Source organism: Rhipicephalus microplus, chromosome 3, assembly GCF_043290135.1.
Source record: "Rhipicephalus microplus isolate Deutch F79 chromosome 3, USDA_Rmic, whole genome shotgun sequence".
Taxonomy (NCBI): domain Eukaryota; kingdom Metazoa; phylum Arthropoda; class Arachnida; order Ixodida; family Ixodidae; genus Rhipicephalus; species Rhipicephalus microplus.
Window position 1 is genome coordinate 145,281,989 of NC_134702.1, and position 11,846 is coordinate 145,293,834.

General features: G+C 46.4%; 1 protein-coding gene across 1 annotated transcript in view; it reads right to left on the minus strand.

Moving 5' to 3' along the window:
- LOC142803963 (nose resistant to fluoxetine protein 6-like) overlaps positions 1-11,196 on the minus strand; it is a 100,938-nt gene extending 89,742 nt beyond the window's left edge. Inside the window, exons 1-2 of the mRNA XM_075890358.1 lie at positions 10,637-11,196; positions 10,237-10,495 (exon numbers count right to left, since the gene is read on the minus strand). Of these exons, the coding sequence (XP_075746473.1) occupies positions 10,237-10,495; positions 10,637-10,843 (466 nt within the window). The 5' untranslated portion in view covers positions 10,844-11,196. The remainder of the gene's footprint in view (positions 1-10,236; positions 10,496-10,636) is intronic.
- Positions 11,197-11,846: the final 650 nt, after the last annotated feature.

Here is an 11,846-nt window from a genome sequence, read left to right on the forward strand (position 1 = left end):
TTGCTATTCTGACTGATATGAGCTTTTTCTTATTCTTCATGCAATCAACAATATTTTTAGTGTGAAGGTCAAGCAGCATTCGTCCTAACAATGATTGTTGCTCAGACTGTGTTACTTCGGAATGTGCACGTGTACTGCTGGCGTCTAATTACCTCATACCAAGTAGCCGCTACTCTTAACTTATTTAGGGCTCTATTCACCATGATTTTACTGATGTCACCCCGAGTAGTTTTTTATGACCCTTTCAACCAGCGGCTTTGCGTTTGGCGCCCTTTGGCGTGAGTTGCCCTCGTGCTATAAAAATCTGCCATCATCATCATAATCATCGCAATAAACGATGCGGCCTGGCAAATACAGACAAATGTGTCCTCAAGAGGCTCATAAGAAATACTAGAGCACGTCGAACACCGGAAAACAGGCCAGATAGGTTAGTGAGTCATTTAGTACGCTAGTGATTTATTTAGTTGCTTATCCCCTCATACTATAGATTATGAGTATTTGAGTTGGGTTTTACGGTGCGAAATCAGCAGTGAATATACGGTACGCCATCACGCAAGGCTGTGTTAGGAGAGCAGCTACCGCAGACATTCAGCCGCATTGCTTGTGACACCAAGGATGTTGATTTTGATGCCACGGTGAAACAACCTGTGCCACCACGACCAGCTTTCGAAGAATGTTACGCGAGCGTTCACGCGGCAAACGAACTTTCGCACACTTATAGTCAAGGATATCAGGGGAGCGACACACCAGAGTTGGCTCTGTCACAAATTAGTGACTCCAAGGAAGGTGAGGCGGAAAGGGCCAAATTGTTCACGTTTTCGACATTCGGGGCAGCGCGACGACAAAGAAAACACCGCATCGCGAAGTCGGTCGATGGCCGGCCATTGTGGCTAATGTGTGTGCGCACGTAAGTGCCAGCTTTATGCGTCTCCGCGCGTGGCCTTGTAGCACTGCCGATGCCCCCTTTCCTCTTTTCGTGTCATCTGGAACTTCTCAACTGAAGAAGCAAGTGGCCCGTAATAGCTGCGCTAACACATTCGGTTTGCATTAAAATATTTCTCTCCTGGTGTAAGAAGACCGTGAAAGAATGACTCAAATGACAGTTGGGGTAACCTTCGTCACAGTGATTGAGAAGGTTCTTCGCATGCCAAGGCTATACTAATAGCACATAGATTATGCGTCTTGATGATCAACATTCTTTCCATTGTTACTATACAGGCTTGCCGTAAAGACATAACGTTTGTATCGCATGTATTTTATACGAGTCGTACTGGAAGCCCTGTAGTCATGTATGAATAGGATGGAAAGAAAAACTTCATTTCAACCTGCAAAGTCTCATTTTAGGCACTGCGTAGTCATCCAAAGCATAGCACGAAAGCTTCAGGGCATCTCACGAACATTGTCTACCAGGCTAAGCAGTCTCCGCTTGCAATTTTAGAGCGAGCCCTCAAAGGGCTCTCGGAATCATCCTAAATGCGAAAGATCCTCGCTCAGGAATAGTTAAGCCAAATTTGGGAGAAAGAAGGCATGGCATGCATCTCCGGTGGATGTTTCAAAGTACTCCATGCAGGTAGTGATCAGAACAGCAGTGCCGATGATGGACATACCGGCGTTGCCAGAGCAAGGCGCCGATGCCAAGACACGAACCTCAGTGACAGCGCGTTAACCGAGTTACGGCTGTCCTATCAGGAAGACGGCAAGAGTGTTACGTATCGCCTTCACTGTCCTTGCCACCCGCCACAATAACAACCAATAACCAGAGCTGGTCCGACTTCGCGAGGCCGTTCGCAGAGGCACGGCTGCTCAGAGGCGTCGGCTTCCTGCGCCACAGTGCCTGTCGATCCAGAGTACAGTGCTCTGGCCACCCACTTTTACTCAGGGGGAGCGACGAAAGCCTTCGACCAGTACACATCGGTGCCCCAACGGACTGTTTGTTCGAAAGCCCTGGTTGTGTGGTACACATATCAGAAAAATACAGATTTAGGCTTTCGTAACAAATGTCACTGCGATAGACGGCTTATCTGTAACACGATCATTGAGACCTCTCCCAGAGAAGCTACACTACCAATCAGTTGGATGATGTCAGTCAGTTGCACTCCGCTTGACCTAAGAGATATTTTCTGCGTGATCAAAAAGCTCTGCTTCCTACAAAAAAATTCATACTAGAGTATTGGCAAGGAGGCTTCACACAGTGCTTGATTTGTATTACATTAGGCCAAAACATGATCCTGACTTTTTTTTTAACTTCTCATACGGCTTTTCCCTCCGATAGCCAACCTTAGACGCTTTAAACAACAACAAAAAACTAAAAAAAACAACGTCGTTGATGTTCATTGCACGCACTGAAGCACTTGCGTAATTTTCAGGAGATACAAGAAGGTTCTTAAAACCGATACTAGCTTGTACGGCTTCAAGCGAATATTTGGGAGCATCCAATAGAAATATGCAGCCTCTTGTTTGCAGATCTCAAGCCTTCTTCGCAACTTCCGTGCAACAGGCGTCAGGCCTGGTCGACCACCCATCCTTCTGTGGGGTTGGTCGGCCTAACAAAAGGCAGAGCTAGGACGAATATTAAAGAACAAGAAGGAGATAGCACATGCATTTGTCTTTCGTTGGGACCTCATAACTATGAACTCAAAGCAACTTGGTCACCTATCAATCATTCTTCACTCGATTTTGATAGCTTGGTTCACGAATCATACCGTTCCCTACTAAACCTCATGCACGAAGGCAATTCACATGTCTGTTTTGACTCTGCGAATTTTGTCCCTGAGGGCAGCTTTCCAAGAACAAAAATTAAGATCTCTGACCACAATAGCTGTTTTGTCACTTATTGGCTTTCGATAATGTGAAGTCAGCCCCCGTGTCAGTTGTTGAGTTTTCTACGCTATGAGAGTAGAGGTGCCAAGAAAGGTGTCGCCGCGAGCAGATGACGCTCGCAGGAGATTCGATAAGCATAATCAGTGATGACTAAGAATAAGCATCTCGTAATTTTACCCGTTTTCTTCTTACGCATTTGATCGCAACATATCTGCCATCTAGACTCGAATTGGGTGTCGCCTATGTTTAGTCGCTACGATACGGCAATTTAAATGAACGAGGAAAATACGCTTTATTCGCCACCTCTGTGCTCGAAGCGATTGCATCTGTCAATGAGCCTTTCACTAAGAGAGACTTCCCGACCATTTTCAGCGATTATCTAAGAGGCACCGGTGGGCGTATATAGAGAGGGAAAAGCGATCAGCCGATATATATGTGAAGATACTCCGCCAGAGGTATTATATAGCCCTTACCCATAGAGAAAAGCTCCCTTTCCGGCGGCGAGCAATATAGTGCGCTTTTATATACTTCAGCTTTTATTTGCTTCTTGTTGCGCAGTCGTGGTTGCCTTCAAGTGACGGTCATTTCCTGGTACTGAGTATACGTGTTTTTAACTTTTTCTTTTTTGGTGATATATGAAAGAAAGGCTTCTTCACCTACTGGCACGAAAGAACGATTGCGATATGCGCAGCGACAACGAGAATGACGCCACTAACCACTAACCCGAATAAAAGAATCAACACGCCGAGCACGAGAGAATAAAAACATGCATTGACGCTTCGACGCCCAGAACGGGAAACTTGTCCGCATTCTGTTCACAAGGGTGCCGTTCTCGGTACCAAAACATCAATGCGTTCCCATTCTCTCGTGGCCAGTGCCCAGGTTCTTTTTTTCATTCAGCTATTGTTCCTGACGAAAGGGGTGTTCGTCGTAGACTTTATTCCATAACCCGCGCCCATCGCCGTGGTCTAGTGGCTAAGGTACTCGGCTGCTGACCCGCAGGATGCGGGATCGAATCCCGGCTTCAGCGGCTGCATTTTCGATAGAGGCGAAAATGCTGTAGAGCCATGTGGTAGTCAAAATTTCCGAAGTTCTCCACTAAGGCGTCTCTAATATTCATGTGGTGCTTTCGGGAAGGTAAACGCCACATATCAATCAATCAAATTGATTTCATAACCAGTAACCAGCACGTCTACACGTAGACGTAAGCATAAAGGCTAACTCGCGCTATGCTTTGATGTTGAGCTCTTCTGTTGCGGAAGTGCACCTTGACCGTGGCCGCACGGATACCGCCGAATCGTTTTTGAGAGCAAGGGTCATAGTTGAGTACTAAGTACTCGAATTCGTTAAACACTTTTTCTAAACACGCGTACTGTATACATGGGAAGTGGGGAAACGGGTTAATACGGCATTAATTCTGACCACTAGTGGGTCTTTCACGTGCACCTATGTATGGCGACCTTTTTACACCCGCGTTTTTTGAATAGCGCTTTCACAGAGACCGGCCATCCGTTGCCGAGATTTTGAAAGCAACTACGCAGTCGCGAAAGCATTCGGCTGTCGCGGCCATGGACTAGTTCGGTTGATATCATATTCCTGCTTATCTCGCTAGGAACAGTCTGCTATATCGCTAATGAGCATGTGCGTAATGATGAGGAATAAAAAACAAGGAACGAACTAGTCGTGTTGCATTGGCGGACAACACAGAGAAATCTACCGGTAACAGATAACTGAGGTTCCGCCATTCATTGACGTAGGAGTGCTTCAATACGAAAGGAGCGGGTAGCGCTTTAAATCGGCAGTTCATGCCATACGAAGCCTCTGAAGCAAGTGCGCTGACAACGTAATGGACTGAAAAATGAAGTTGCACGATAAAGGGCCTCATTGCATTGAGAACTTCAGCCGCATTCAGGTAGTGAATGATCCTGAGACCACGAAGACAAGACAATGATGCAAACAAAATATACGAAGTAGGTAAATATTGTTACGGAAGAGAGACGCCGTATCGACGAGGCTGTGGATGAAATATATTTCAAACCACCAGTAGCAGCGGCGTGACCGGTAGACCAGACACCGAGCGGAGACCAGCATTCGTCTTCCTCGACAGGCCCACATGCGCGTCGCTCCTAGAATCTCAATTTGCATGCATGTAGCAATATAAAAGCTATGTTAAAAGGTACACAATGTTTGGAGCGGTTTCAAGCTTCCGAGGAAGTGCGCAGCAGGATAAAATATTTCATTTGCAGTTTGGTAGTGAATAAAATGCGCTGAGTGCGAGGGTTTGTATAACAGATTATGCAGCTATTCAGCGCAAGTCCGCAAACTGAGACATGGTTATGGAGAGAGATGGCACGTGGACTGTCATAGCGACTGTAGATTAAGTCACATGGATGAATTCGTAGCTGAAATTGAAATTTCAAGTAACTTCCTCAGTGTTCTTTAAGAATTACTGTAAAAATGAGATCCTACTGCGCTATTGAAGAAATAAAGAGGTGTGAAAGAAACAAAAAGCAATACGTTTTACATGTAGGGCAACGCCGGGAAGCTAAGGTCTGTTTATATAGGTCGTGAAGGCTCAGCCGAAAAGTGGTTCAGAAGCTATTGCCAGATATAGTAGCATGGGGAGTTATGGGAGCTGTGATTTAGGCGCAACTACGTGTGGAGGGAACAAACACTAATAGTGTAAAAACCAAGTTTGATTCAAAATCGAAGCAATCGCTATGTTTTACAAATGAGATTTCTTTTTCCCGACAATTTCATGCAGGTGTAATGAACAAAAATTATGATGGTTTTTATTATTACAAAAACTTTTTGTCTTGCGCTCTCTGCCAACGCTATTATTACTCACTACAGCTCTTACGCAACTTAGGTATACACGGCAATGACCGCTCGTCAAATTCGTCTGCGAAGACACACCTTTTCCCGTGTTTTAGTGTTCGGTGCTTGCTTGCGCTCTGTGTTGTGCGCGAAATTGTTAGATGCATTTTATAGTGGGTAAATGTCTTTAGTGCAGTGTCCAACGGGAAACGGAACGATGAGAATTACAAATAACGCCGAGTTCATAGGTAGCTGCGGGAATGATGGGCTGTACAAGGATGCCATAGCGACAAACGTATGCCTGGTGACCCATGTCTTCTAGATAAGAAACAAGGGCAATGGTTCGAAATGTCCGGCTCGCTGAACTTTCATCCATCAGTATTTCTGCAGCCCGCGGTTTCCTTCTCGAGCATGCAGTGCCTACTATTCGCGTTATCAATGAGCAGATTGCCAAGTTATTCATTACCGTACCATTCGCATTTCTTCATTCGCATACGTAGTGGTAATTTATTGGAGCATAATGCAAAAAAAAAACGAAAAACATACCACATGGAGTGTCCACACATTTTTTGTTCTTATTACCATTTTGTGCAGTGTAATAAATTGGAGTTATTGCGACCACGGAATAAAACTAAAATATCATAATTTTCGCTTGATTAGGCGTCATTTCTTCCCGTTAAAACAGATCACAAGCTTTGTACATGCTAAAGAACCTGCTTATGTGCGAAAGAAATAGGCCACGCTATACGCTGCTACGCTGTTGGTTGCCTTAATCGATCGGCGGAAGATGCCACGAAGGGCGAATAAAGGTTTGAAGAATAAGTTTCCTTGTACAACCAAGGCAAAGTGAATGGTTGTACAGTTAACCATAGCTATTTAGGCATGAGTCCTCATTAGATTAGCTGACGCTGACTTGCAGTGCCTTCGTGGATGACTCACCGGGGATCGGCTTAGCGCAAGTTCTTAGCGATCGGCCCATGAGAAGTAATTTGTGATCAAATTTCGCACTAATAGACACAAAATGACGTCACTTGTTTACCAGCAATTGCGTCACGTTCCCTTCATTTTTTTTTGCCACCGGAAGTGTTCCCTCCTCATAGAGATGGCGCAAAGCCCCACGAGCAGCTGTTCAGCCGCCATTTCACGAACGTATGGGCTTCTATGGAGCCTTCGCTACCAGTCAATATATACCTTGCGGAAACCTTATTATTGCAGCCTTATCAATAGGGCCCCCTCTACTATTCAATAACCTTCGTAACAGAAGCAATTCGCTTCAGGCGTTGTCGCTGATGCGCTATTTAAAGGCACAGCTTTTCATCTACGTGTGTCGTTAAGATTTCTTCCTTCTCTCTTATTGCTCCTGCTCCTTCTTGCTTTTCTATTCGGGCTCAATAATCTTGAGCAGAAAAATTTCAGTAGAAAAGAATGCGTAACTATGCGATTCTGAGGCCATCGCTGGTGCGCATACACAGGGGGGAAACAGTTCGTCGGTTGTCGCATTTTATTTCAGGCAATCGGCCACGCATTGCACACAGTACTGCTTGGACCGACGCTTCTCGCTTACTCGGCTCATTCAATGGGACCGTGTATGGAGAGACAGAAACAGAAAAAGAAAACAAAACTGAGATTTTTTAGTATCGGTAAACTACGGCTTCAGAATGTTATGGCGAGCGAGAAAGGTACATAAATAAAAAATACAGATGGGTACCCTTCATTCTAGCTGTTGCACCAGCTTGAACCCGCTAAGGTGGTATAGTGTTTATAGTCATATTCGCGCGCAGCGTTCCCCTTCAGGAGGGACTGTGGAGGTTCGTCACTGCGCCGCCTCTCTCTGTTATGATAATGTGGAGGCTCACTTTGCGCCCCCCTCTTAGGTGATCAGGGGGAGGTGCCCCCCTTACCCCCTTGGTGCGGAGACCTATAATTATGGTGCTCCTGTGCTGACCCGAAGAGCGCGGGTTTGAATCCCAGCAACGGAGGCGGAATGCTGGAGGATCTTTTGCATATATGTGCTCTCGCTAATGAAACCGAAGTGGTAGAATTTCCGGAGCCGTCTACTATGGCAGGCCGCTCCATCAAGTGGCAGTCTTGGAACGTACGATACGAACAATTATTAATGTGTTTGTCGCACAGGCTTGCTTCTCGTGACATCATAGTTTTTGAAGGTATCTATCAGTACAGGTGAGTAGGCAGAGCTTTTTTTCGGGGAGCGGGGAGAAGCAGCACCTTGATACGGTCTGTATGTCACAGCGAAAAAAAAAAGAACTCCGGGGGAGGGGGGGAGAGCACAGGCCTGCTGTGTCACGCCCTGGCCACGCCACTGCGCTAGGGCCTACGCAATTGTTTGTCGCTAAAAATTATTTACATTGTGGTCTTGTCCACAAAATGTATAAAACACAACGATTTCATCATAATATTTAGCCAAAATGTGCAAGAACAGCTTCAGATTCCTCACAGAACACTGGCGTGAACGTGAAATTTTAGCCATGATATTCAAACAAAAATATGACTTTCGTTTCCATTCCAAAAAGTTACATTGAACTGTGATAGCAATGTTAGTTATGATAGCGTTCTGATTTGTGATTGATTTGTGGGGTTTAACGTCCCAAAACCACGATATGATTATGAGAGACGCCGTAGTGGAGGGCTCCGGAAATTTTGACCACATGGGGTTCTTTAACGTGCACCCAAATCTGAGCACACGGGCCTACAACATTTCCGCCTCCATCGTATGATAGCGTTCTGAAAGGATATTCATTTTGTGTAGCCCGATTTCATGTTTTAATTCAATATACCTTTGGACAAACCTTCTGGTCATCTTTACGAAATAAAGCATGTGCTTAATAGGTAAGTGGAATCAATCAAGAGGAATCGATGCCTGCCACCGTCTATGTGGAATACATACTAAGATAGGCAAAATAGGATACGAAAAATAGAACTTAGAATCCTCTTTGCAACAGTACCTACACTCGGATATCTTCTCGCTAAGCCTTTCGCAGCTCACATGGGCAGAACCTACTAAGAGTCCACCTAACAAACAAGCGCTTTCTTGGTTAAAACAAAACACAAAAATCCGGCCGGTAAGCGGCACGTGCCGACAGAGTTTCCAAGTCCTTTACAGCCGCTTGAAGGCACTGCCGTCGCTTTTCCTGTGAACAGGCCTTATTTGCATATTGATCGCAGTAAACAGATATTATCAACGACCGACTTCACCACTTAAGGCTTTGGTTTCGAACACTTAGTGCTGCGATGGCTTTGACGATGGCACCCCCCGCTTTCCCACTTCTGGCCCTCTACTAACTACGCGCTTTCGCAATGGAAATCATAAGGAAACGGTATCAGACATGTTGACATTGCCCTCGAAAGCTAGTCGTCGCTCCTCTTTTTTTTTTTTGCTGAACGGTGTGCTCGGTGGACACGAGCAAAGCAGATCTTAACGTTTTTGACAAATCAGAGAGTGTCGACTTTTAGTACGATGTATACACGAGCAGATTTCCCTTGCATGAAGCATTTTGTTACAGCGAGAAACGGTGTATTCAGAGATGACAGAAACATTCAACATTGAGAAAATTAAAAATGCAGCAGTCTGAGTGAGGCTCTTTTCTGCATTGAAATACATTGACACTGAATAGTAAGGCAACTGCCTCGTCTCTAATAAAAACAGAGCCAATATGAACTAGAACCAGAATAAATACCTACGCGTATTCGAAGAAATTTGTTTTCACAGTACTGTTTAAATTAGCCAATAATCCAAAACGTGCTCACGTTATCTCACAATACATCGTTTTTTTTGTTGTTGCTTTCTTGGCCTCGTATAGTCGCTGGTTCTGCAGCATTACGAAAAAAAAATCTGTTTTTTTGTCACGCGAGAGGTATCGGGATCGATACCCAGTGCCTCCACTAATTGCGATGAAGTTTATTTATTCAATTAAATTGTAATAAAGAATTGCCGCATCGCAAACCATTGCAAGGCCCGCAAAGAGAGCCCAGGCTCCCGCGCAATCGCACAACCTGTTTTTTGTCGTCTTCTTTCGCGGGCGCATAAAAGTTGGCAGAACTGCCCTTACACAAACCGATTAGTTACTATATGTTGCTTTAAAATAGACTGCCCATAGCTTCGAGTCCTGGATCATCCCTTTTCTTTATGGGTCTAAGTCTTTTCGCTCCACTACCATGCAATGATAGCATGAAGCCTCAATGCTAGACAATTGTAACTCTGAACAGCCGCCCGATATATAGCAAAGAACTGAATTGCATAAGTTATTTCCTGCTTTTGCTGGGATAGATTGCAAAGTCAGCATGGTTTCATGAAAGTGGGATCATAGAGATGATGAGGGGCAGATTTCTCCTTGTTGACAGCCTATAGTAGGATTAAAAACAATCGTTTGAAAGAAGAGTAGTAGTTTTTTTTTCCATAAGGCAGCAGCTTAGCCAAATTGCTGAGAAGTTCATTAACAACAGCCAGCTCTGGCGTTTGGATATATAGACACTTTTTAATAAAGAAATCATTTGATAGCGCACTACCCGAAAGGCAACATACTCTCGCTACACATTCGCTAGCTCAATCAAGTCAAACTGGCTCTTTTGATGATCACTTACACTTCAACGCCCACAGCTGTCCTCTGCGGACTCCGCCGTAGACGGCCAGCAGGCCGGACACACACTTGGAAGACAGAGCGCCACTGCCGGCCAATTCCTGCATAGGCGTCCACAGCCTGCGCACAAACCACTCGGCCGTCCTGGTCAGGGCGCCTTCGGCGTCACTCCACACCGCGCGGGGTTCATCGTCCAAGTCCAACGCCCTTTTCTGCCTGCCGACTCCTAGAGGTGTCCGCTTGTCGTAGGAACCTCCGTACTCCTGCGAAGTGAGACGAGTCGCCTTAGTTGAAGCAGTGCTCCAAATAGAACCATAGGTGTCTGCGAGATCGCTCGTCCGGGCCGCAAGCGAAACATGGGGCCGTGCAGGTTTTGAAGTCAAAGTAGCCGTCACATTACGCACCTGAAGAAGTGACAAGCCGTACTCCGGGACGTCGTTGTCAAGCGCCTCACGTATCGACCGTGCCCGTGTTTGTCCTGTTGTTCCGTGTTCTGCGACAATGATCCCATTTTGGGCGTTGTCGTCCGAAGCACTGTCGGCTCGGCATAGAACAACTGTCACGCACATCAACCACGCACACGCGGCATGTGTGGTTTTTACGCGACACATATCTTCGGCAGCTACTGGACGCAGCGCAGAGGAAAACACACGCTCGGCCTCTCAAACCGAAGCCGGCCGGCCGGCAGATGCACGATCAGACGCGGGCACAATGGCCCCCCCTAAAGGAGTCGAATATCACGGCGGGCACATTTTGGCAACCGGCACGTTGGCGGTCACCTAGAAACGCGCGGCGTCGAGGTGGCCATTTGGAAATATCGTGAGACGGAGCAGCCTTTCGATGGTGGGGGGGTGGCCGGCTTTTTCTAAAGGAGCGCGCGCACGTTTACCGACCGAGGAAAAACGGCTCAATACGGGCCCCCGCGCGCGATCGGAGGAGGCGGGGTGGAAAAAAAAAAGTTGCGACACCGTGAACGCTGCCATAGACGCCGAGCAGCGCTGTGTAGCGTTGCTTGGCGAGGAGAACGACGCACAAGGTCGGCTAGAAACTGGACGTCCTCAAGGCCGGAAAGTTTCCTCAGCCGTACACCATGCGCGCACGTGGTGCCGAAACGACGCGCTCGCATTTGCAGTCAGCATTGCTTGCGACAGATGCGGAAAGGGTTTCGTGCTTACGTCCCTTCCTCTCCACCGACTATGCTTGGTGCTAAGTCCTCTCGGGTGTTCCCGGTCGCGCACGGGAGCGATGGCCGCCCAAGCGACAAACAACCTGTGTCTATGGGCTGCTGGCGTATTTCGCAATGAATAATTAAGTCGCGTTAAACGGAGTGCCATAGCGAGTTGCGTCACCAGGGCAGTGACAGGTTGTTTTTATGAGCTAACCCAGTAGTTTAGATTACATGCGGAATGCCTAGAGGCAACATGTTAATAACCTCAGTAGTTGTCGAGGCCAACTCCCAGCTCCGTAATTTTCTGTCTACGTACCTCAGTAAGGTGATGGGTTGTTATTACTTCGATACAAGTACGCGTTAACCTGTCGCAGCTGGTTTGTACAATGAGATTGTACCCGGAAGATATCGAAGAAGGGCTAACCGGAAAGCTCCTACTTTATAAA